The following is a 27,769-nucleotide window of genomic DNA, read 5'->3' as shown; positions in this document are numbered from 1 at the left end:
CTCATTCAACCGAGTTCTTACAAAAAAAAATGATCCTGAAACTGAACAAATTACACTTTTTTTTTTTTTTTTTTCCCAGCGGGGGGGATTTCAGGCATCGGATACGAGAGGGAGGGAGAGAGATTATCTCAACTATAATTTCTGTGCATCACAAAAAACGGATCAAATACTATTTTTTCTGATGCTGCGCCATTATGACGTAGCTTTATCCGATGACCTGTTTTAGTAATGCCCTTCTGTGGCAGTAGAGTGCGTTGAGGGACATTCTACGGCGACGCATGTAGCGTTGTGACTTCCTCCTCGGAGGGACGGTGAGGCTGGGTGACTGAGGACACGGTGGTGCTACTGAGGGAGCATTAATAGCACCTACAGTCTCTCGGCCTCTCACTAGTCAAACAATACAGTACATACAATCACTCAGAACCCACCGAGGGGATTGTCAACACAAATGCAAGGAAGCAACCTCTATCACTCTCTGCTGGAACAAACTGCATTGGGATCTGAAATAGTCTTGCCCTCTGTCTCTCTCTCTCTCTCTTTCTGCCTTCCTAGAGAGAGAGAGAGAGAGAGAGAGAGAGAGAGAGAGAGAGGGAGAAAGTCTGAGACCTCCCAACAAGGGGGGGCCTCCTATCTGGGTGTGGGGGAATCGGAGGGGACAGGTGATTGACAGGTGGGAGTATGTGGGAAAACAGGTGGGAGATGGGCTGTTGACACGGCACTTCCCGGCTGGCTCCAGAGGCTGCCGAGGGGCCGCGCTAACCCCGCCCTGGGGCTAAGTGGCTTTAAAAGGAGTGTTCTGCCAACCAGGGCACCAAGGATGACCCCTTCCCTTAGATGGGTACATAACCTGTAATGAACTCCTGCACCGGCTCTCTGTCAACAACATCTGTGTTGTTAACATATGGCTGATGGGCTGACATACTGTATATAAACCAGAGCTAAAACGGAGCAAGAGGATGGTATGGATTTACCTCATGTAAATAAAAGATTATAGGCCTACTACAGTTTACTGTATACAGACCTTTCACAGTGGCATGCCATGAGCCTCTCTAGATAGACATATACAATGTATGTCAGACATGTATGTCAGCACATCTACTGTACACACACAAATTCACACAGACACACAGACACACACACACACACACACACACACACACACATTGTTTGATACAGCTGGCAACGTTCAGCACAATTCGGTGCTCTGCTGTGGAACGTTCTAGATGGAGCAGACAGGAAGTTGGGTAGCACCACATCCATCACAGCAGCCATCAGAGCCTGCATATATCCCACGTCAGTAATTGGCCCCCCAGCTCAGGACTGCAGGCCTGTGTGTTTATGCCATGTTTATAGTCCACACTTTAAAACAGCTACCACATTGCCAACTATGTCTCCTTTTAAGAAGCGCCACTGCCAAGCTATGTAGGCCAAGCCCCAAAAGAATATGGCATTAAGATTAGCTACCAGTCAGGACTCTCTCTCTCTCTCTGTCTCTCTCTCTCTCTCTCTCTCTCTCTCTCTGCTACACTCCTCCCCACAGACAAAGGTTATTGTGAGCATGTAGTACATCTTTCTTATTTCAGAAAACAGCGTAGACAAAAAAAAATCTAACACTGCTGGAATTAATAAAGCAAACACCTCTACCAAACACAAAAACACACAGACTGTTCACTGGGGTAATCTTGGAGCGGCACTGTACAGTATGTAATTATGCTTATTGACTTCAGCTTGAGTTTAACAGCTTAATACCGCCATCGCGGTGGGAGATCAAGACAGCAGGCATTCTCAGGAGTGACTGAAAGTAATTAACACCAGAGGCATGCAATTAACATTTTTGGCAAGTCGTTAAGCCAATGAGGAAATACATGCGTTTGTTGCTGATCTGTGACCGGTCTTTACCACATCTGAGGGCTCTATTCCTTCACAAATCCTTCAAAAGAAAACACACCACCGACACCCAAAGCCATGGCACCTGGACATAAGGTGGCACTGGTGTGTAAAAGTTAGAGAAACACTGCAGCATTTACACATATATAATGTTGATTAATACTGCAGCTACCGTCTTGGTCGACGAGAGGGTCAGGGTCAACAACGGGGCAGGGTCTTTCCTTTCAGTCATTTCACAATTTGTGTTCCCCCCTTACTTCCAATCGTTTACTTATGCCTCTTGGAGAAGACTCATGCACATCCTGCAGCATATGTTAGTCACAACACTACAGTACACACACACACACATACATACATACACACACACACACACACACACACACACACAATCAGAATCTGGGATGAATAAAATCATGATGCCATGAAATGAGAGTAAACAAGAGTGCAATTCTGCTGTCAGACATACAATGTATTATAAAGACCTTTTCCAGGTCAGCACAGAGAAATAGCCATGGAAACCCTGCTGCTGCTGCAGCATGTTGAATACTTGTCAAGCATTGTTAATTCCCATAAGGCTGTGCCTGTAGAGAGCATATTGTGAAATTTGTCAAGCTATTCATAACTGAGCACATTTTATTGTTGCTCCAGAGTATTGTTTTCTTCCAATGGTAAAAAATGTCTTTCAAGAACCACTGCCTCCCCGTCATCCTCTGCTCTCTCTCTCTCTCTCTCTCTCTCTCTCTCTCTCTTCTCGCTCTCTCACTCACACACACACACACACACACACACACACACACACAATCACACACAAACACACACACACACTTTTCTTTCTGGTTCTGCTAAGTATGCATTTTTCATTCCAGTGAGCAAGCTGCATTTGAAATCAAAGGGAACGCTGGGCGGCTGTCTGGCTCCATAGAAAGTGAGGAGGTAATGAAAAAGCAAGGGTGAGTCAGAGGATGGTTTAATAATCCCTGCCCAAAATAACTATTCACAGGGGCTCCACACGTACGTTTCTCCACTCCTAAGTCTTCTGGGTCTATTATTATCAGCAGACAAGACTGCAGCAGCACGACACTACAAGGCAAACACCCAACCTTTGTGTTCCACCTATGTAGGGGGGGGGGGGGGGGGGGGGGGGGGGTTACAGTGGTCAGTTTATGGGTGGCTGATATGCAGTTATCTTCTAATCATCATTGACAAATGATGATGCCCATGCAGAACAAGTCCATGGTTCAAGGTTGGGCTGTCCACGCTCATCTTACGACCTACCCTCCCAGCATGCATTCTGGCGGAGGTACCACCAGGTGATCTCAACCAATCCAGTGGGTTGTCATCAAAGATCAACAAATGGCAACACTGGCAGTTCCCTCACCTCTGGAAAAAACACCAAGGCGACAACCATGTTCACACTATGTGCCACAGACCCTATTTAGGCACACGTATTTAATGCATAATACTAAGGCCACTAAATAAATGATATGCTTCTTTATTTACCAGGCTTTTTACTGCACCTTTGTGACCACACTGAATACATGGTGAAAATAAATGTATAAAAGGTCACACCACACTCAGTAGAGATTACATCCCATTCATGCTTCAAATGGTGAGCCTCCCACAACATCTCATTACCTGTCATATAGTAACTAGCTACTTTGATCTAATCGAATGAACCTTTCAGAACTTTAAGCACTCTCAAACATTTCTTTTAGAGAACGAAATGCTCATGTTGGAGCCCACATTCTGTAAGAAGTACAGTAGCATGTTCAGGAAAATATGACAGCAATTACGCAACAGGGAAAAAATACATGACGAAAACATGAGGGAGCCCATTTCATTCCGGCATTTCAATTTAAATTTAGCTTTGTTCCACACCAGTAAACACTGCACATTGCCTGGAGCACTCTGCACAGTTCAAGATAACCACTACAGAATCTATTTTTAACACCAACCATCAATTATAAAAACTGAAAACTGAAAGTATTCCAGCAAGAGTGACCGTGTGGGGTGTGTTTTGCTTTCCATGATTTTCAAAGGAAAGCTGAGGGCTACGGGAGAAAAGAGCCACCACCACTTTCTTGCAGATGCGGAATTTACAATAGTCAACATGTTTGTTACGCTTCAATCAGCTATTCTCATATACAGTACTGTAGAGAACGCTGGTAGCCCGATGGGTATCTCTTCTAATGCTGTTTCACACTATAGGAATTGTCATGTGACTGGATCTTGCATGTCAGAAATAGAGCCGTAATTGGGTAATATTGGAGGCAAATGAAAGAAGGCCTAAGCACTCTCCAATTACTGTACATCTACAGGGAAGCCATCCTTCCACTGTGGCCAAACCACCACAATGCATCTCTCTGGCGCATAATCAAATCACGACTTACAGTACTTACAATATCATATTCTCCCCCTTAACCCTCTCCTAGGCACCATTCTAGAAGAGACCGAAGGCAAACTAGCTAGATCAAATCAAACTTGAACACAGAGGTAGCCTATCCCTAGATTGACTACAATACCGTTACTCAAAGTGAGTAAGTCAGGAGGTTCTAATGCAGTAGTTTCAATAATTTTCTTTTTCTGACCCGCTCCCCCCCCCCCGAGAGTGTGTGGACATGTGGTGATCTGCCCTGTCCTGCTTAGGAGCCTCTCTCTGAGCCTGCTGCCTGCTCTGGGATGCTCTAGGACAGGGTGAGACAGGACAGGGCAGGGCAAGCCCTGGGTTCCCAGACTGTCATACTGTAGCCAGTGGCTCCATGGAAGTGTCTCCATCTCCCAGCCTCTCCAGGAAGGAGCCTAAAAGGGGCCCCTGCTGTAGGGCCTGGGGGCAGTAAGCCATGCATGCGAATGGCCATGCTTCCCCTCTCTGCTCTGACACACTCTCACTGTCGGAAAGAGAGATGCCACGACACCACACAGATGGAGATCACTCATGGAAACATCTCCAACCTTAGCTAAGTAGAACATGTATTACACAGTGCCAGAACACAAACAAAGAAAGTGATATGGCAGAGACAGGGGTTGGGGAAAGTTAAGAAATACATATTTCAAGTAACTGTTTTAGTGAACTGCTTTAATGAATGTTTTTTTAATACCCAATGAGCTATTCTAAGCAATAAACAAATAACTGAACCTCTGGGCTTGAGTTTTGATTATGACCCTCTGCCAGAATGTCGACTGTAGATTTTTACTACTGCAGCAAAGACTTGGGTTGGGTCCCTATTGAGCTACCTACTGTACAACTGCTATAGCAAGCCATTTCAACAATGGTGCAACAATATACTCCACTTCACACTATGATGGATTCATGAATCCTTGTGTACCTGGGAGGTCACTGATCAGAGGCGAGACATTTGGTCCTACACTCTCAATGGCAAGGATGATGATGCAATAATACTGTGTCCGGCAGTCCACTGTCTGAACCAATTAATCCACATAAAGCCTTTGCCGAGCCAGAGACCAAAGGCCTGCGCAGGTTAATTGTAATTGCAAAGGACAGCGACTCTGATACAAGCTGGCTGGCAGTGATCTTAACAGGGCAGAGGGGCTGCAGTTTGGAAATCGTTTTATCTTTGACAACACTTATCTTCAGATTCCAAAATGCCCTTGAGATCTAGCCCTGCAATTGCCACGGAGAACAGTGGAGTGGTCTAGCAGAAGTAAGAGTATACAGTAGGTGACAAGAAGATTATTTTTTTGGGAACTGACAAGAACTGTGTAAAGAACATCGCCATAACACCCTGATTTTATCAGAGTGTGAGTGGTATGAATAAACGGGGAGAGCCTCGGAAAAATCTTCAAAGTTTGCTTCCTTCCTCCTCACCACCCCCGGAGATCAAATCAACTGCTATCCTAAAACCTAATGAACTAGTAAACATACTGAATTAAATGAATATTACATGGAATTTCATTAATGCCAGCAGTCTCCAGAAATAACAGTGAGGCAGGAGACAGTTACTGGTGCTTCTCCCTGTTTGCTCAGCAGCTGCCAGCAAGTGGGCTTTTGATCACTTTTCAGCTGGTCCTCTCGGCTGGGAGAGACACGTAGGGAGGATGGATCCCAGTAAGGGCCAGTTCATTTGCAACACAAATCAACAGAGTTAATTGTACATGGGCAGGGAGACGGAGAGCATGGTGCAATGGTGCAATGTTGGCGAAATATGGACATAATTAGTCTCATTGAGCTTTCAAAATAACATCAGTATCTTACAAGAGGATTTGAGAGTGGGCTGGTGATGAGGCAGCAGAGGAGAGCAGCCAAGACACAGATGTTTAGATTAAGCTTTTTGATTATTGCTTTATCGCTCTGGTTCTCATGTATTTTTGGAAATTGAATAAATCTGAGCACGAAATAGAAATCAAATTGGGTCAAAGCAACGGGATTATGTGTATTCATCAGCCAACAAAACATATAACATTGTGCTGTTACAGTAGGTCAATTGTGTACTCATGATTAAAAAAACAGCTGTATTTAAGGATCAGTGAAACACGCACATGATACACATGAAATTCCACAGCAGCTGTTAATTCAATTTCATGTGTGCTAACGATGGTCCTCCTGAACCTTGATGAGGAAAGACTTTGAAATTTGTGCCAGATGTGTCAAATGTGTCACAAGAAAGAATGGGCAGCCAGGAGTCTTCTCTAGGAGGTTCCACAACTGAACAAGTCTACAGTGAACATCTAGTCCCTCCATGAATCATGAACAATTTTGTATATGCTGGATCTCTATGGCAAGATGCACCACGAATGGATACGAAGACCGATCCACAGTCCCCTCCCCGATGTCATAGTGGGGACAATAAGCACCTGGGCTAAAAGTCCTAATCAATAGCCTAAAATGGACTACTTGAAGTGCCTTACATGTCTTGTATTTTTAAATGACCAGGAGAGGTTGTTTGACCTTCAATAACATCGTCAGTGAACACCAAGGCTGAAAGAAGAGTTATGGAGTTATGGCCTTGATGGGACAGGCATTACATACTGCTAAGACAGTTAAGTGTAGAAAAGACATACTTAAACTTACTAGATAGTACAGTAGAATCAGAAGGTATACATGCCTTATGACATTGACAAATAGCATCACATCAACACAATATGGTTGCATCTGCACCACTCCCATGCAGTGTGTGCAATTTCTCTTTCTCTGCTATTTAAAAACAGGATGACATCAGACATCTGGTTTGCAGCAGAAAGAGAAGCTTTTCAAAAGAAAAAAATAGACCCTTGGGATGGGCATCAACTTTATGAACACAAACGCAAGAGAGCCGGGTTTCACACTCACCACGTTGAATGCCACTCAGCAATCCTCTTTTCATCTCAGTCCCATCAGTGTGCAGAGAGAGAGAGAGCCAAAGTTAGGGACCTCAGGCAGGTCGGTGATGGCCTCCACAGAAGGGCTGAAAAGCAGCTTTACTGGGGAGGGGGGGGGGGGCTATTCCTATTGCAGCCCCTAATGACATGTTAAGGCTGATGCTCGCACACACATCATCCTTTCAGGGAATCAGTCTCGCTCTGTGAGCATGAAAGAGCCCAGATGTCACCGTCACATACAGGGCCCTGTCTCTCGTTGTAAAGGTGCAGGGTCTATCTTTTGTTGTGGTCCCTGTTAGCTCGGCCAGCCTTCTGTATCCTCTGCATGCTTTCCACTGCTTCTCTCAAGGAGAATGGCTGTAGTGGATGTATTGTTATAGGTACAGCCCAGTATGTGACATCACGTGTACCGTACAGGACTGCCTACCATCCTGTGACCAACTGCAAAGGCAATTTCACCTCAATCTCTCAGCAGCACCATGCCTTGAGCCCAGGACATTAGCCTGATGCTTATCTGGCCACAGAACCCACTGCTCCCGGCTCTCTGATGCTGCCATATGATTCTGTGAGAAGCAGGAGCATATCGATTCAGTCTCTCTCTCTCTCTCTCTCTGTCTCTCTCTCTCTCACACACTCTCTCTCTTTACACCTCTCCCACTCTCCCCATCCCTGGTATCTCTGCATGCACACTGTGATCATAACCCACTGTTAGACTGAGGCAATAAAACAAGGCCCTCCACGTCTCCCTCAGCGAGGGCAAAACCAATAAAGGACTGGTTTAATTACAACTGATGAGTGCCAGTAACACCCAGGCATGCTACCACCGGGAGGGGGGGGCTAAGGGACTGGGCAGGGGGCTGGGCAGGGCTTTAGAGGAGTGCTAAGACCCACCAGAACCTTGGAGTCATGGTGGAGGTGGGGGAGCACGCTGGGTGTCCTTGTCTCTGGGTGTTTCTGGGTCTACATTCTGCTTGTTCCTCTCCTCCTCTCCTCCTCTGCCAACTTCAACATTCATCTGGGACTAAGGCAGTTCACAGAGTCTCACAAGCTGCTGCCTGTCTGTCTCCTTCTTCTCTATTTCTGTCACCATGGTGACTGATGCCTGGGTGTCCCAGCATCCTCCTCTTCTTCTCTCTTATCTTCCTCCTCTAGACTTTGCTTCGCCCCAAAAAGACAAAATGGGAAACTAAGCTAACCACTTATAGGCCTAGAGCTCCGATCCTGGTTATGTGTGCATGTTCAAAGTTGACTCCAAATGTCACTGTGGTGAGGATTTGAGAGGAAAATCAAGTGAAGCGATTTGTTGAAAAATCCAAACCCAAAATACACAATTGTCTCTGCTTCCACCTCTAAAGACAAGCCCTACATTCATCACTCTAATCTGATGAAAAAATCTCCCCCTCTACACCTCCATCACACTCCTTACCAAGTATACATCCCCTTCTCTACTTCAACCCTCCAGTCCACCACCTACGGTATATGTTACCCAGCCTCCCCAGCTCTGCACTCCCACTCACACCTCTACTAGTATTCTGCTAGAGAGGGGCATCCCTCGTTCCCTCCTCCAGGTCGGGCTAACACCAGGATTAACGAATAGGGGACACATCATCCTCTCTATTGATCAAACAATATCACCGTGGCAACCGCCCCACTGGAGGGAGGAGGAGGAAGTCGGGGTATTCCGTCTCTCAGAAACACCTCATTATGATTCTGCCCCATGACTGACTGAAACCACGACAGGCAGGAGGGAAAGCAGAAGGGCATGCATGCTGACTTGACTGTCTAGTTCAGCTTCATGTGAGCTTCAAATGTCGAAATGAAGCAATGACACGTATATTTTGTAAATAGTAAACTGTTATGGACAACTGACATGGTGACAAGCAACTGAATCAATGTCTTGAAGTGTCATGTTTCAAGTTCTGAGAGGTCAGTGACATACAGTTGAAGTGTTGTATGCCTACAGTATATGCTACTGTAGAGCTACTGTATGCATATATCCGTTCTACCTCCCACGAACAGGAAAATCTCATCAGGGTAAGGAGTAATATCTCACAGGTCCGAAGGCGTTTCCTGGAACAAACCCAGCGGGTGTGTGTGTGTGTGTGTGTGTGTGTGTGTGCGTGTGTGTGTGTGTGTGTGTGTGTGTGTGTGTGTGTGTGTGTGCGCGCGTGTGTGCACGTGTGTGCACGTGTGTGCACGTGTGTGCGCGTGTGTGCGTGTGCGTATGTCCCCACAGTACAGAACCATTCAGGACTTCTAAGAACAGATCCTGGACACCATTAGGACCTCTACTAACGCACACATGCATAATACATAGAGCTGGATCTAAAAGCATAACCCATTAGTGAGGAGCGTAGGAAGAGAGAGAGAGAGAGAGAGAGAGAGAGAGAGAGAGAGAGAGAGAGAGAAAGAGATAAGACTCTAATACAGAGGAGGATCGAACTGATGGCCACTGATAAAAGTAAACTGTGGTTTGTTGTTGCGGTCAGGGGTTGTCATGTAGCCTGCAGTTCAATTCTACAAACCTTCTGGAAATGCACAGTCACAGGGTAGACCATGTTGGAAACAGTAGTCTGGCCTGAGGGACACTGACAGCACTTGATCTTTCATAGAGTGGTCAGTTGTGTCTTACTAAGTGAGCCTCTATAGCCTTTTGCCTCTACTCTGACAGTGGTGAGTTTGATCCGAGAGGTCCAGCTTCTCTCTCTCTCCAGTAATGTCACGTCTGGATATGGAACTGTGTTACAACTCTGGGTCAGGAGGAAATATCATATCCTCCACATTTAGCCAGATCCAGATGCAAGAGTAGATCTAAAAAGGGTTCTGAACACACAGTTTAGTCAGACTGAAGCAGTTCCGTCGTAGCTAAGGAAGCACGAAAAGGGGATTAACAGATTACAGAGATCTTGACTTGCTTCAATGTATAGTAAACACTGAAATAACGTTAATCCAACGCTGTTACTGTTATTACTGTGTAACTACACAGGTTTAAGCAACTCAATTGCAACTCTACTGCTCACTGTCATTAGAAGAGGTGGGCTGTTTCTCTGTACACCATCCTGAATTGTGTTTGTTGTTCATTGACAAATAGTACACAGAGGGGAGAAGGAATGTTCAAAGTAAAAACAATTCACTCATTCTAATGGGATGCTAGTACAGTAGGCGACTGTTGGAGCACACAGCAGCCTGCTGCGTTACTTGCACCTCAGAGGTTGAGTGTGCTGGGCATGTAATGCGTGGGGGCAGAGAGTGAGGCAATGCTGTAAATTATTTCTCAGGGTGAAAAAAGAAAAAAGACTGGAGGGAAAGACCCACAGTCCCTGGAGACACGATGCATGTTGTATCTGTAGGCTTGTCTCGACAAAATGCCTGCACTTTCTCTTTGACCACATCCCATCACTGTAGATCATCCCTTCCCCTTGCAGGTCAAGGATTCCAGTTCCGAACATCCTCTCTGCAGTCGGAATCATTTTCCAACAACCATACTAGGACAGATGAGTAGGGACATACCCAAATGGGAATTGAACATTTAGTAGACTAATCATATGTGCATCAGTGCATCCAACAGACATCCAACATCCACACACACACACACACACACAGAGAGAGAGAGAGAGAGAGAGAGAGAGAGAGAGAGAGAGAGAGAGAGAGAGAGAGAGAACTGTCAGTGCAGTAACATTTACTGCATTGACAGTTATTCCAAAAGGGAATAATATGGAATGTAACTGCAAGTATTTAGGCTACTGATCACACAAGACAGTGTTGAATTTCCAAGAATACTTGGAAAAAACATGAAACATTACATGGGTCAGGGACGAATTCATTTCTGCATTATCACAAGACTGCTGCTGGCATGTCTAAGAAAAGAATCCAAGTATTCGAGTGGGTAAATGATAATGCATCGGTCGAGTAGAATGGATGTAATTACCAAGGCGTATGGAGAGGAGGGTCACAAATGATTCCAGCACTATTACGAAATAACCGTCATGTTATCCGCGCAAGAAGGCACAGCGGCACACACACATGCGGCAGCGGCAGCGGTAGACAGAAAACACACACTCACACCTCAGCGATGTCGAAATATATAAATCGTATTGTTTCACGCCCAAAACGGCATTTAGGTATAGGCTACATCACGGTCTTCCGTCCAGCATCTCGCTGCGAGAAATAGCAACTGCAACTCCCCGACAGCCTACGTCTTCGCATAGGATGCAGATCGATAACCGAACCCCCCCTCTCTTCGAATACTCCTTTGACATACCAACGGGGAATCCCGTCATAAATCAGACATTCTTACAAAGGAATCACTCACCCGATGTTGCTTAACGCCTGTTCAAATAGCTCTGTCTGCAGAATGTTCTGAGGCGGCGAAAAAGCCCCATTAAAATGGGATAAAACCGAGCTACAAAACTGACGCAATGTCTCAAACTGCATTTTCCCGTTCTCTCCCGTTTCTTTATCCTCAGTATGGCCCTTTCCTTCACAAACAATACATCCACCTGCGCTCGCTCCGGACCCCCTCTATCTCCAGGGGCGCATTAAACGAGAAGACAGCGATTAAGTTCCATATTTCTCCTCATCTTGGTAAAAAGTGTCCTTATAGAAGCAGTCGAGGCTTGATTCTTCAGTCATAATGCTCCTAACTTAAACCGACAAAACGCAGGTGCTGGTAAGGAGCTTTTTCCTCTGACTGTAGAAAGAGCTCTTCTCATCAGTGGAGGTGAGACAACGAACGGGGAAAAGCATCGAGGCATCTTCTAGCAAGCATCCCTTGCCGGTGCACCAAGGGCTGCCTCATATTCAACTCATATTTCTCTCTGCCTATTAGAGAGAGCATACACACACACACAAACACACACATACACACACGCATTCATTCGCGCACACGCCTGCTATATCCCTCTCACTCTCATACTCTGGTCCCGCGCGCGTGGATACAATACATGGGCGAGCAGAGATGCTGTCGTCAGTATTTTTGCCATATTTGGCTGCCAACCATCAGCTCTCATAAGTAATAAAGGAGGAGGACAAGGCATTCTAATACCTCTAAAAGAGGAGAGGGAAGGGGGAGTGGACGGGATGGACCCACAGCTGAGATGAAGTCTAATGGCCCTGACAGAGTTTACTCACATTTCACCATGGATGATTCTATGTGGGAGGACAGGGGAGGTTGCCTTTCAACTTTGCATGCTCAGACGGGAGTTGCAGTAAGCAAAGGGCAATTTAACACAGAAGACACATAAGTGGCTGGACAGGGATGAGTGTAAGGCACGGATGTGAAGCCTTGGTAAGAAAAGATGCATCCAGTATATGTTTAACAAACTCTCTGGTTATGCTTTCAGATGAATAATAAGCGTTCCTCTATCTCCTATGTTGTTTGGAGAGACACATACTGCACAGTAGGAGTAGCCCTCAGCTGAAAACACTGAAATGTGCATCTTATGTAATACATAATTGTTTTCTATTCCTCAAGCTGATTGCATCTCAAGACTACCACATTCCCGGACAAATGTTTAGCTCAAACACTCATGATCTTCAGCTAGTACAACACCAAACCTATCGTTGAACATGAGAGTGATACAATTTACTGTAAATCTAGGAGTGGATGGACAAAAAAGGATTCAATATCAGATAATCATGCTCTTTGTGCCTATCAGTTCACTTCTCTTCAACAATATTGCAGACTCAACACTGCGTTTGGTGCTTGCTTGCTGTATTCGTGTATCCTGCTGTACTAAGACAACGCTAATGGGTTTGTGACTGGGGTTGGGGCTGAGCTGGGCGGAATGAATACAAGTGGGGAAACCTTGAGAAACACAAGTAAGTAATTATATTCTAATTCTGGTGTAATTATTGTTGTTTCATCAGCCGCTCCCCACACAGTAACTGTCCCCGCGTATCTGTGTGTTCATTCAAATGACACCTTGGAGACCAAGATAAATTAGACCCCTTCCCAAGTTATTTCTCCTTATAAATAGGCTGTCAGGTTTTTTTCTTCTTCAGTGGAATAGATTCAGAGTTAATTTAAACATTCTTTAAGATTAATGTTTTTTGGTGCTTATGCAGTAGGAGTTCTATTTATGGGCTCTCCACAATCCATCATCGCCATTATCCCGTGAATTTTCAGACAGCCTGTTTCCTGTTGTGTCACCATTTAACTCAGCGCTGCCAAAGCCAGAATCATTCACTGCTACCATTCCTCCTCTCTCAGCCATAAAATCAATTAATATAGAAAGCCTAGAACATAGGCTACAGTAAGCCTGGATCAGCCTGATTTATCTGATACTGAAATAAAACGACCCCAGAATTACCTCTCTTTGTCGGCGATAAGATTTAATAAATGATTAGAGAAAACGCATTTATACCAAGTTATTTCACTAACCCACTAACTCTCTAATGCTGAACGCTGTTACAGAAAAGTAAAAATGCTAATTATCTTTTATGTGATTGAAATGCTTCCAAATGCTTTTCCAAATGTATCCAGAGACCAAGATGACCTGTTATGTCAATGTGCTGTGATGGGAAACATATTGTTGTCATAACCTACTTTTCCAGGACAGAGATAACAATGAAGAATGTGTCTACCATAGTGTCCAATGATACCACAGCTGAGATAGCCCTGGACATTACCTCTGGACATTACCTCTGGACATTACCTCTGGACATTACCTCTGGGCATTGAAACTGTCTTGATGATCATCTGGCTGAGTAACAGTCACAAGACTGCAAGAGCACTGACAGTCTGCTAATCACTTTGTAAAATGGCAGACTGGTGCCACGATCACAGTACCCCCATGGTTGCTATGCACATTGATCTAGAACAGCAAAGTATGCAGAACTTTCCCAGGAATGATCTCTCCTAATCTTTCCTATTTACAATGACCCTGGGAGTAGAATGCATCCAACACAAGGTGGTAATGGGAGAGAGAGGACACAGGCTTAATGAGTTGTGCCTCTAAACCCACTGTGGGGTACAATAGGGTATAGGCTTGTTTGTCCCAGTGCTGGACTAGGGGGGATGCGGGCCATCAAGTACACCTTTGCAAGGTCGACAAAGAAACAGGCGAGGGGGAGGAATGGGGCCTGGTGAAACACACCTCCTGTCTGCTGTGTGTGTGTGTGTGTGTGTGTGTGTGTGTGTGTGTGTGTGTGTGTGTGTGTGTGTGTGTGTGTGTGTGTGTGTGTGTGTGCACGCGCGCACATGCACGTGTGTGTGTGTGTGTGTGTGTATGTGTGTGTGTGTATGTGTGTGTGTGCGTGCACACGCACGTGTGTGTAGATATGTGTTGTGTGTGTCACGGGGTGTGAGTCAGGGTGGGGAAGGGGGGGGCTCTCTTTGGAGCCAGGCGGCATGCTGCGCCTGCTCTACACCGGACGGCATGACACATGGCCCACAATCCCCCTCTTCCCATCAGGAAGCCTGATCCACTGGGCATGGAGTGCCGGCTGTAGGAAGAGGACATCTGTTTGTTCCAGGGCAGCTCACCAGGACTGACCCCGGGGTGATGGAACCCATGAAATCACAGTCTCACAGTGACACAAGACAGAAACAGATTTTTGCTTTACAGGATACATGAGATAAACGTGTGCAATTCTCTCTTCCAGTGGGGAGAGAGAGGGGAAGGAGCCACCACATGGTCATAAATGTTACTACACCAATTCACACTTGCTGTGATGCAGGGTACTGAGCAATATGGAAGTGTTATCAGGAGCATTTCTCTGTGGATGTGCATGTGAATGTGCATTTAGCACAAACACAGTTGGCTCAATCAATGCCTTTTGATAACAGTGACATAACACTTCATGACATAGGCATGTCAGTCTATGTCATCTATGGTTCAGTATATCTATCTCAACATTCTTCTGTCTTTCCTCAAACATCCAACCTTGCTGGGCTCTTATCTGAAAACATGCCTATGCAGTAAAACATCAGGATATCAAGCAAAGGTATAGTTTGTGTGATGGGTTGCAGAGCTCCATTACATCTGGTCTCTGCTTCAAAGGGAGCGACAGTGAATGCAGTATTCACCACCAGTTCACCAGCTAGGGAATCCCTCTAGCTGAGCCTGACTTAAGGGGAGAGATCAAAGCCACAAGTCACTGAGTGTGTGTATGTGTGCTTGTACTGTATGTATGTGTGTGTGTGTGTGTGTGTGTGTGTGTGTGTGTGTGTGTGTGTGTGTGTGTCAGTGTGTGTCAGTATTGTAGTTTTGTACAGAAGGGTGTGTGTGTGTGTGTGTGTGTGTGTGTGTGGGCATTGCATGTGTGTGTGCCCGCGTGTGTGTTATGTGTATAAATGCTTAAATGCTGAGCTAGTATCAAGACGCTATGTCCCTGTCTCTTTTATAGGCCCCTGGGCTCAGCGCACAGGCTCCTTTATGTAGGCATACAGTACAGTATATGCCTAAACTGCCACTCTCAAGAAACACTAATTTGCTGGGAGCCACTGCTTTTCTGTTTTGTATTAATCCTCACACCCCTCCCCATCCTCAGATCTGAGCTAAATTTCCCTTGCTAAAAGTTCCTTCCCTTGCTAAAAGCATTTCAACTTAAATGGCCACATAAAACAGCTTGGTACAGTATACAGGTTTCACTTTTAACATGCGTTTTTCCCTGGGCAAACATTTCATTTAAAAAAAGGCAAAATGACACACATAAACACGCCCACACACACACACACAGCAAAAGCCCCCAGGCCAGACTCACCTATCTATGGGTGCGTCGCCTGGACCCGAGTGCCTCAACTCTGAACCGTTTTTGAGGGACTCTTGTCTGGGGAGCCCGTGAGGTCTGGCTGGTGTGGATATGTCCCCTGAGGGTCCCTGGTAGAGGGACGGGTCCTGCAGTTTGGCCTTCTTCTCCTGAGGTGCCTCCTCGTGCCTGCGGCCTCGGGGACCCTCAGATACGCCCCGTGGCTGGGCAGTGTTGGAGCCGCCGCTGTAGAACCACGCTCCCGATTTGGTGAGGATTTCTTGTTGTTTTCGGCACAAGTTGCATACCCACATAACCTGTACACAGAGGAGAGAGGAGATTAGCAGCCTGGAGTGACCGTGGACGTGCAGCGATAGTGTGGTTATGAACTGTAATGGAAGACTGGGACCAATGAATCCCTATTTGTACAAGTATCATCAAATCAGGATACTTGAACCTGTTTGAAATACCAATCATTTTTGAGAGTTGTAGAGATGAGGTGGATGATGGAATAGTGCATACACATACAGTAGCCTTGGAGAGTATTCTGGTTGTATGCATAAGCACGTTTTATTTTGGGAGTAGTTTTGGTTGTCTAGATAGTCTGTGAGTCTGATTAGGAATCGGAAGTTCTCTCAGTGTATCTCACATACATCTACACTCCCCTCCCTACAGTTTTTTACAACTTCAAAAAAGGCTCTATTTAGGGTTGTCTAGAATGCATCTTTATTGGGATAGAATTAAGAATATGTATGTCATACAGATAAAGGACAGATTATATTACAAACAAGAACAGGATAGAAACTAATATCAATAATATAAATAAGATGGAAAGTCAATGAATGATATCAAAAAACAATCCAGGTTTTGGAGGATATTGTAGGAGGGACTTTAGGCTGCTTCATGCCATTAGTGAGGTGTGGGTTAAGAAGGAAGGGTGCTGGGGGCTGTTCCTGTGTTTCTGCAGTCAGAGCCCTGGGAGTTGAACCAGAGGGATGGAGGGAGGCAGAAATCAGACAATTGGAGGCTCATTGTAATGCATAGTATGGAATGAGGATCCATGCATTACAATGAGCCCGTCCTCCAATGTCTACCTCCACCAGCCTCCCCTGGCCTGGGAGTAGAACCATAAGGATGGAAGGGGAGGCTCGTGTTGAGCTCTGAGCTCTGAGCTCTGGCTGCGTCTGCTCTCCTCTGCAGCTCCACCACACACACCACATTAGCCTCATAAATCCAGGCACCGACAGAAGCCCTGATCACTCCGCCATCGACGCAGCTCAACTGCCACTCTCTCTCTCCCCCCCTAACCACCGCAGCTGTCGGTGCTGAATAACCTCTAAAACACATGGGGCTAACATGACACATGTTCCATGTAATCATTCAACAACATTCCAGTCTCCAATCTCTACATGTAGATAGAAAATATACACCTTAGACTATTCAAGCAGAACTGGCATTCAATCTAGTACACAGAAGAAATCCAAGCCTTTGGAACCAGCAAATCTATATAACATGGTGTATAATGTATGTTCCTAACTTTGTTCATCTTTATGAATTTGTATTCATCCAATCAAATAAATAATTTAAAAAAAACAATCAATCAATAATAGGGGGAGGAGTCTATGTCATATTCTGGTTTGGAGGCGGGCTTCAGTGAAACCAGAAGTACAAAAGGGGCCATCCCTGTGGGAACATATCACCAAGCCGTATCCATGTGTGTCCACTACTGATGCGTATTTCAGATCAGGGTCACTGTGTGTCCATGTCTGTCTCAGAGGGCTGCAGGCCAGTGGCTTGCAGCTGCTATGCACAGTACAGTGCAGTGGAGGCTGGTGGAGGTAGAAATCGGAGGACGGGCTCGATAATGCCTGGAATGGAATGAGGAATGGTATCAAACTGTCACACGCGTTTGATACCATTCCTCATTCGATTCCGTCCATTACAATGAGCCCGTCCTCCGATTTCTACCTCCACCAACCTCCCCTGGTACAAGTGGGGTTTCCAACCATGAATCTGAAACAGGTCATCCCTTTACATGTCACTGTATCGACTAACGCATCATAATAATGCATCACATGAACAAAGCATTGTTCAAGGGGGGGAAACAATTGTTTTATGTAACCTAGGGTGACAATGGACCTAGGGCCAGTGAATAATCTTTGCAGGGTCATGCTAAGACATTTTAGGTCAGCCCCTAGAACTAGAGGTCAGCCCCTGAAGCCCCAAGGCCAATGAGAGGTTGTCTACCTAAACCACCTCAGCCAATGAGAGAGCTCATTTCCTGCACCCCCCCAGGCTACGCTCTACCTCAGCAACGTCACACATCCTCTTCATTACCGCAATCTCTCTCTCTGCTGAACATAGCCCAGTTCTTTCACAGATAGCGAGAGCCTTGTACATCAGCCATGACCTACTTATTTACCCCTCACAAGTGCAATTAACATAAGAGTCAGTGGCGGTGCAGTTCTCCAATCTGCCAATAATAATTGACCACGTTCCGAGCTTCAGACTGCACATACTCGTTCTTTTATCTCATCAGTGCATACCTAATAGCACATTAGTATTCCAAAAACAGGCCATGAAGACATCCAGGCCAAATGAATGCTGAGCAGGCTGAGCCTCAAACTTCTAACCTATGACTTGCGACATTTGCATGCTTCCAAAGATAAGGTTGGATGACAGTACAACATGTGAAAACAATCAAAAATAGGACAGATGGTTTAACATAGGTGACTGTTTAGCTGCTTTGGAGTCAATGTTTCTCGTTAAGACGTAGTAGGCAAATCCCTAATCCAATAGTCATCATCAGTCTCAGAAGGAAAAACGTCATGTTACATTGAGGGTTTTCTCTCCTGACAAGGTCCTTAGTCACACAAGCAGTGTCTCCACGCAGAATGTGTAGTCCATCTAGTGATGTGGCAGATAGCACAAGGGTGACACATATAGGCTATCGTATCATCTGTAATATTCCCTAAACCACACACACACACATACATGCATGCACACACACACACACACACACACACACACACACACACACACACACACACACATACACACACACAGTCACACATACACATACACACAGGTCAAGCAGCTGTGATGGCCAGAGGTGTGTTCACTGCAGCCAGACTGCTGTCCCCCCCCCCCCCCCCCGCCCTCCCCTCACCCTGCTTCCCTTCAGCTTAACTCTTCACGGTTGAGTGCAGGCTGGGGGAGGGGGGCCGGGGGAGGGGGGGGTTGGGCCCCCCCCAGGCAGGGCCATTTCTCCCTGTGTTTGCACATTTCATAGTCATTGAACCTGCACCCAAAAATAGAAATTAAAAACCTAGCACTCCACACGTAGTGTACAGTGGAGAAACGATATGCACTATACTGTATGTGCTATCTGAAGTGATACATTGAGGTTAAGAAACGCCAAGCAGTTTAGATCAATATATCATTTGCTATCTAATGTGTTTCTTCAGACTCAGAGTACATTCATTGGTAATTCTAATTGACTCTAAAAAATGCATTCACTCACATACAAAGTGAGGTCTTCCATTTTGAGACACTCCATATTGAATCAATAAAATCAATCTAAAATTAGCAGCATTCAGCATTGAATTTTGCTGCCGTATGACAAAAGTGGGGTCATACTTTATATATACAGTATATGGCCAATGTGCAATATATATTCCTATCCTTTTAATATATCTTTATTGCATTGCCTGGAACTCCCTTAAGATAGAGCGCAGCCTTGAGCTATCACATTTTGTGCTTGGCTGTGCTTTGCTGTCAACCCTGTGGAGTTACATCAAAGTTACCAGAGAGGAGACGAGCAATCCTCTTCTTTGGTGCTGATGCAGTATTGCAGTATACTTAGTAATTTAGCTCTCTCTTGTGGCCACAAAGCATCACTACAACATCTTGTCGTCACAACATTAGAGGCAAATTGCATCAGCATGATATTTTTAAACTATAAAGAGTTGAGGTGAAGTTCATGTTAAAAAAATGAAATACCGCAATGACATATCAGCAGAATTAGAACCATATTTTGTAAGAATATTCCCTGAGTCCAATTGTTCTGTTGAAAAAAGATGTTTGTTTTCAGTTATCATGAGTTTGTTCAGATTGAATCCATCCATAACCTTTGATGATGTTACAGTGATCTTGGTCATCATTGAGAACAAAAGAGAAGAGCAAAATAGCACACACTAAAGAGAGATGTGCATGGTCAAATATTCATGTAGCGGTGAATGAACTGTCATAGGTATCATATTGCTTGTTTCCCTCTCTCACTTGAACTGAACTTAACTGCTCATTAAAAACTCATTATTCAAGGAGTGTTCTGAGAACATTGGCTTGGAGACAGAGGCTGGTACTTAAACCAAGTGGTATGAAAACATACACAATCATCTCCTGATTTATGCGATGGTTTGGGAATAAACTAGTGTGGAAATATGCACTGAACGAAGTCATGAACATATAGCCCACAAAATGATATTAGAATTGAGACAGGTTGTGGCCTGGGGTGGTCCAGTGATCTAGTACCATAACATACAGCACACACATATGCCCATGTTGGCATGGGTTCGAATCCGGCTCATGCCCTGCTGACATACCCTCTACACTTTCCTGTTTTTCTCCACTGTCTCTATCCAATAAGCTGCTACAACTATGAATGGAGTGGCCCACTCCTTAAAACAAATACAAATAGAATTGACACAGGTGATCTGCACTTCACTTAAACCAAGATTGAAGTTATCAGGAATCTGTACACTATTGTACAGTATATGTTAAATATGCCTGTTAACTCTTCATTCTGCACTCATGTTTGTCTTCTCCATATAACATGCCATTTCTATTTAGCACAAGTTAAAAAAAGGTTTTGTGGGTGACATATCCTCTATATCTCTTTCTATGTGTCTGTAGATCTCATTAAGAAGCTCTTTATAGGTCATTTCATACCTTTCATGAAATAAATGAGGATGAAAGAAGAGCCACACTCACATGCTCAAATACTGGCTGGCACGTGGAGCATTACATTTTAATGAGGTTCTAATTTTAGTGTGCCGCGGTAATAATAATAGTCTTGATGCATATTTATGCCCTTATTTTTTTTTTTTTTTTACCAAAGTTCAGAGAGAGACATGTGATAGTGGCTTTAGAGATGAGAGAATGGGGATTCAGAGAGGCATGACAGATGCCTCCTAGACCCCTCTATAAGCCCAAACAGACACCGCTGTGATATTATTACAGCCAAAATCTATTTTGGTCGCACTTAATCATTTGGCATGCAATTTTGGAAATGTTTGCACTGCTCGCCAATTCACATCTTAAGAATTACTAAATCCATTCAGAGTTCATATAGAACTGAAAACTTTGCCAGAAAATGTTCTCTACATTAAAATATGAACAATATTTAGGCTGTCTCTCAGCAAGAATTGTAAAGCCTAATAGGATGCTTTATAACATGTTAATAGATAAACAAAATGTTTAGATGCCAAATGTCAATTAACTATCGACATTCAAATACATTCTCTGAATAACAACATAGTGAAACACTGTACATGCACAATTATTTTTGCAACAAGAACATTCGACTAATGTGAACTCATCGTAGTGAAACCAAGAAAAACAATCCCATTCAAATCTTACCCATGATACCGACAGGAAACATCATGTCCATGCAGAAAAACAGCGTCTGTAATCCTAATGTCTTGAGAATTTTACGGCGTGTGCTTTAGATTCAAGAGTAGCGGCTCCGACCTTCAGCACCACGGACAGCTCCAACTCGAACAACAGGCAGTCTGCTGCTGTAACCACCGTGAAGGTTACGCGATGCTAATAATGAGAGTAATTTGTCCAGGCTGCAAAAAATAGCATCCAGTCCTATGTTCCAAACGTTCTTCTGTCTAAATTCTTTGAAGCGCTAGCGAAATCCTTGTCAAGCGGTCAAATAGAAAATACAACCCCATTCAAAGCTTCAAATCATACAGTTAAGCTCGCCGTGGAATCTTGGAAAAAGGCTAAAAACGCTAGCCTACTACAGTCACAGCTTCTTGAGGGGTAAAGAGGTGAAAGAGTGAGCAACAACGCGCGCAATCATGTTTTTACCACCGCTGTATTACTAGTTAAGTCCTCATTACTAATAAATGCAGGCGTGAGTCTCCCGCTACCGGAGCTTATTCGAGCTCATCACAAATGCAGCGCGTCCCCTGCGGTGCCGCACGGCCCAACTGTGCTCAAAGAATCCAATGTGTGCTGTTACACGCCCGTGACGCTGAGGGACTCGCAAAGCTATTTCTGATGCGCCACAACAACATGCTATTCACTAGAATATTACTTCTACTTTGAAGAGGGCCGTAAAGATGCAGTCCTCCTTATTTTGTAGCAAAAGAAGCAAAGCTGAGGGCCAAGAGCACATGTGATGTCCTCAAAAGTCGCTTTAATCACGAATGAGTTACTCTCAGGAGACTGTTGATTCCTGAGGCCTTTTTGAAGAACATCAGAGGAAATGGTGAACAGTCCTCCTGCTACAAGGAGGATTCTGGGATTTCAGAAAATTGACACACAGTTTGACTTTCAAAGGCTCCCTCTATTCCTCCAAAATTATTCATAACGTTTGTCAAATCTGCAGAGGCTGAGCCACCTGACCTGTCTACATAAAGGTCCTCAAGTAGGCTACCTGAACTCTCCGATGAGACTAAAACTATAACAAGATTGTCATTCACCTCTTTACTGGAATATCAAGCAAATATTCATCTTATACACACTGTGATCACTCAGTCTGCATTAGACATCATTCATATCAAATCATTTTTTGTTTGAAATAAGTTAGGACACATCTGATTCTCAGAGCTCAGTATAGGTCCAGCTCAAACCTTTGCTTCATTTGCCTCTATAACTCTCAGTCTCTCCTATCGTATTCCGATGTCCAACAGCTCTGCTAGCTGCCCCAGACACTGAGACTTGTAAATATTGATGCCGTTTCACAGAACAAGATCTCTCTCGCCACCGCTGTCACCGTTTGTGAAAGACGAAAGAGTATACTGATGGAAAAAGGACAGATTTCACCACCACCTCTTTCACTGACATACAAGCTTTCAGTCAACCTAACTGGGCATTTCAAAATGTGCCCAATTGTTCACAATAGAGCATTAAGCCTCTGCTAATTTGCAACTACAACTACCTACAATCTCATATGACTTTGTCCATATCAATGCTGAGATCATGAGAGTGCAATGTGAATGTCTTAACTTAAACAAGCTTGTGTCCAATGTGTCTGATTTAATCAGCTATTGTATAATCAGCCCCCCCCCCGCCCCCCTTTTTCACTGACTACCCCCACTGTCCTTGGGGCTTTAGGTGTAAAGGGGGACTATGGGCCACTCTTAGTGAGAGCAGAGCAGAGCAGGTCCGCAGTGACATCAGCCTCCCTGGGCTTAGGCTGAAAGAGAATCTGGTCATCCAGCCCTGTCTGGGAACCAAATCCACGGCCCAGCTGGCCCTTGGGGCTCTGCGCTCTGCAACCAGACACAGGGAAGGCAGTGTCTGTGTCACCAATGGCCAGCCCAGACAGCACACCTACTGAACTGACCTAGCCCCCCTCCCCCTCTTCCCCTCTGCCCTAGACCAGAGTGTAAATGTCTGTTTACTGGACTGATCCCCCACCCCCACCCCCCCATCCCCACCCCCACCCCCACCCCGCCCTAGGCCAGGGTGTAAGGCACCAGTCTCTCACCTCTCATATACTAGAGTCAACCGGTCAGTCGAGCCTAGCAGGTAGTTGAAGGAACGCTATATTCCAGCACCATTTAAAAATGACTGGTGGTTCAAAAATAAACGGTCCAGTCAATTCAAATGACACCATTCTGTCTTCTTATCACACTGACCTCAATTACAACAGGATACTAAACCTGAACGTAACGATGAAGAGAGGAGCGTTCACACACACTGTGTATCTCTATCAGTACATGAAACAGACGTCAAGTTGCTACCAACAGTATCGCTTCCTCGCGCTCCGAGCTCACACAGGTCTCAAACCTGCGTCCTCTGAATTGCCAACACACGTGACCGTCTCCTAAATACCCGACGGAAACCAGCTACGCCACTGAAAAGCAAGGAACTGGAAGGTGCCCTGAGGAGGGAGTTTACCATCTCATCTCGGCTCTGTGTACACACATCAGTAAGCCTGCGAACAAGGAGTCTTTTCATGGCCAAGATCAGGCAGGCCAACAGTGGGCACATCCCAGGGCAGATCTGCCATCACTGCTGCACTCATCGCAAACCTGCTGCCACCATCATTACTCAGCACCATCTGTACTCAGAAACTGATCCTGCACCCATTATCTATCAACAACAATGGCAGCCTTGGCAGTGGATGACCGGGTGGATTCTCTGCTGGTTCAGCAGCTCTGTCCAGGGAATTATGACACGATGCCCAAGCCGGTGCACTGGTCATTATGTCAGTGGTCTCAGACCAGTCGGTGCACTGGTCATTATGTCAGTGGTCTCAGACCAGTCGGTGCACTGGTCATTATGCCAGTGGTCTCAGACCAGTCGGTGCACTGGTCATTATGTCAGTGGTCTCAGACCAGTCGGTGCACTGGTCATTATGTCAGTGGTCTCAGACCAGCCGGGGATCAAAGCGATACAGAGGGACTGGTGACTCTAAGTCGCCCCTGTGTCATAACGCTAATTACAATTAGCTAATTGTCAATTGTATTAACATGTTGTTGCGTAGTATTTCGGTAAAATCATGATAATAATACAAAGAAATGAACTCCATTACTATGCAATATCAGACTTATTTTATAGGCGGTAAGTTCTAAATGATTGTGTTCAGAAAGATCATGGTTTGGTAGCAGTGACCATCCCTCTAAGCATTTTCACAACCTGACGTGAATATGAATCTGGCATTGCAATAAAAAGTGCATTTACTGTATATGCTCACATGCATGATCAGTGTTGATCTGTCCTTAATGACTTGACTTGATTGAAACACGACTTGATTGACTCACAGACATGATTGATCAAAATTATCTGCAGAATGTCCCTATACATTTCTGATTTAGCCACTGTATGTGTATATCGTAGTCTGCAAAGCATTTCATGAGCGAGGTGATGCTTGTATTCAGACACCAAGATACGCAGAAGTTGGAAAAGGATTTGCTAACCACTTTGTCCTCCTGTTGCAATTCCATGAGAGCAGGAATGCAGCAGAGATAGAGGGAAAGGGAATGGGAGACAGGGAGGAGAGAGAGGAGGGAGAAAGATTGTTGTGAGTAACATTAGTATACTTAGACACATTCCAACAGTGAGGGTTGGGGCGGCAGCACCAAGTAAAAACACTCAAGCTCATCCTTTAAAGCTTAGCAATCTAAAAGCTGGAGCTTACTCTGTAGGAAGGATTTAACAAGGTTAGTTAGGCAATGGAATACAGTACCACAAAGCTACAGTATTAGATTGGTGGCTTTTTGTGACAAGGGGATATAAAAGCTCCCTCTAGTGGGGAAAAAGTTGAACTGAAAGCAAAACCTTCTAAACAGAAATCAAGACCCTCACAAATCAATACATCCTCCGGATACCTCACTGAATCAAATGTATGACAGACAGAATCAACAAAAGTGATGCAGAGAGTGTCTCGTTCTTATAGACATTGATTGGAGTTGATATAGACAAGCAGAGGGATGTGTTGTTGTGATGAGCTGCTTCACTGGCTTGATGCCCAGCTTCTGATTTCACCCAAATGTTTCATAAACAAGGATTCCAGATAATAATCGAGGGACAATTCAGGCTATTTCGGGGTGTCAAGAAACCTGAACACTTTGCTGAACACTTTGACTCCCATAATATATCAAGGGGACAATCATTATATACACATTTTTAGGCATACTAACTCATGTGTTTACAAAAGACATAACACTATTCTGTTTTGCTATCATGTATCTTTGAATGTTGAGAGGCTTATTTAGAATATAGGGAACATACATGATAGATTCAGCATGTCAAGTTGAAAATAGTTTAAATTATAGAAATGAGTGTGTGTGTGGGTTGTGTCTGTGTGTGTGTGTGTGCTTGTGCATGCATGCACACATGTATACGTGTGTGCGTGGATTTCCTTACCTTATTTGACCGCAGAGACACTCGTCCTCCGCACCGTGCACAGAATTTAGTTTGGCAATATGAACAGAGGTGGCCGCAGCCGTCAGCAAACTTGGTTTTGTGGCAGATTCCGCAGGTGGGGGTGTCGCTCTTCTGCTCCTGAGTCTGCGGGGTTTCATCCCCCATCTTCTTCACCTGGTCCTTATAGGACTCAAACTGCTGGTGCAACTTCCTGTGAGGGGGGGGGGGGGGGGGGGTCAGAGAGGATAGAAGTTAGGAACAGTCACCCGGACCAAGTACAGGACATCCAGGTGGTTTCCTAAGGTGCTGCACCAGCCTTATTAGAAGAACTGTGTGATCCCTTTCAAAAAGACAAATATTCTCATACCATACGCACCAACCAACAGTACAGGTATGTTCATTTGTATCATTATATCAGGGTTGGTTGGTTTTGTTAGAATGAGACAGATCAGTGCGCCATGTTAAGAGGTATTCCCCTTAATTTATACTGTTAGAGTATGTTTTCTCCAAGATAGTCATTTATATTTAGTGTGACAAGACACAAGTTCCTTTTATTGCCACACAATCAAGGTTGGTGGAATGTGTTTTCAGTACAGCATGGTGGGGAACTCTACATTCACTGACATACAATGAATATGCTATATCTGACCGTGTTACAATTAGAATATGGATAGGCTTAAGTTCTATTACATACAAATAAATGATGTGTGTAAATCACCAAACATATACCTGCATCAGTATTTCCTCAGCCTTTTGTCTTAAGCAGGGGCGCAGAAGGCCCCAAATCCGCATCCAGGACTGATTTGGGACTGTTTTAGGTGGATCACAACAGACCTATTCAATAGAACACTGACCTGCATATTCTATTATATGCAGCCTGACCTCTCTGGATTTGTATTATTACTCTGAAGAGTATAAATTAGGCTGTTTGAGAGAAGAGGCTCTGAATCCAAAGGAACCTGCCCAGTGGCGGGTACATGTTTGAAGTACAGTAGACCAACATACAGTACTATAGCAGGTACCAAAGCTGTGTGTCCCCAGGCGGTGTCCTATCCCCCCACCACACCCCTGCACATGCTCTTCCCTGTTTGTTTGGAACGTCAACAATACATTGCCTCCATTCTATCCACAGGCAGTATTCTTTTCAGGGTTGGTTTGTTTAGATGTGTTTTCTATATTGCATATTGTACTGTCATATCTCAACTCTCTTTACTTTTCAAACACAGCTGCACCGAAATAGAGTACATTGCCTCGGAATACAATGGTAAACACGAAATAGATTAGGTCACCGTCCTCTTCTAAACCAATATGTTCACTCTCTATGAAAGCCTCATCCCGGTTGGTTTGTTGATTAAACACCTTTACGAGTACAGTATGGACTTTTTGGATTAAAGGGATCAACCTGCTTGAAAAGCCTTGACCTCGAAAGCCTCAAAAGCCTCAAAAGCCTAGGCCTTCCTGGGATATAGCACCCCTCCTTACTCCATGGAGGTGCGTATCGAGTTTGCTTTGCAAGTTTAAGAGCTTCACTTAATTCCACTTTCTCAGGTTCCCCAGCGTTTAATGAATCATTTGCACCTGTGTTTCTATTTCAGGGCTGGCCGTAAGCTAATACAGCCCTCCAAATCTCAATTCCCACACTCAAGAGGAAAAATACATCATATACTGTATACCTCCTCTACCAATCCTACCATGACACAGCACAGAAATCATGTTGAATATTGAACATTGATCTCCCACGCCAGAGATCATATTCAATACTTGT

At 44.7% G+C, this 27,769-nt stretch overlaps 1 protein-coding gene across 8 annotated transcripts in view; it reads right to left on the bottom strand.

Annotated features, from left to right (window-relative positions):
* The window catches only part of rims2a (regulating synaptic membrane exocytosis 2a), a gene marked incomplete at both ends in the record, with an annotated part of 122,544 nt that overhangs the window by 74,282 nt on the left and 20,493 nt on the right, over positions 1–27,769 (bottom strand). For all 8 annotated transcript variants that reach the window (XM_083678352.1, XM_083678349.1, XM_083678351.1 and 5 more), the window contains 2 exons: positions 15,910–16,211; positions 26,005–26,215. In XM_083678352.1, the coding sequence (XP_083534478.1) occupies positions 15,910–16,211; positions 26,005–26,215 (513 nt within the window). The remainder of the gene's footprint in view (positions 1–15,909; positions 16,212–26,004; positions 26,216–27,769) is intronic.

The sequence above is a fragment of the Argentina silus genome (assembly GCF_951799395.1).
Source record: "Argentina silus genome assembly, chromosome: 10".
Taxonomy (NCBI): Eukaryota; Metazoa; Chordata; class Actinopteri; order Argentiniformes; family Argentinidae; genus Argentina; species Argentina silus.
This window is presented reverse-complemented; position numbering and strand designations above follow the sequence as displayed.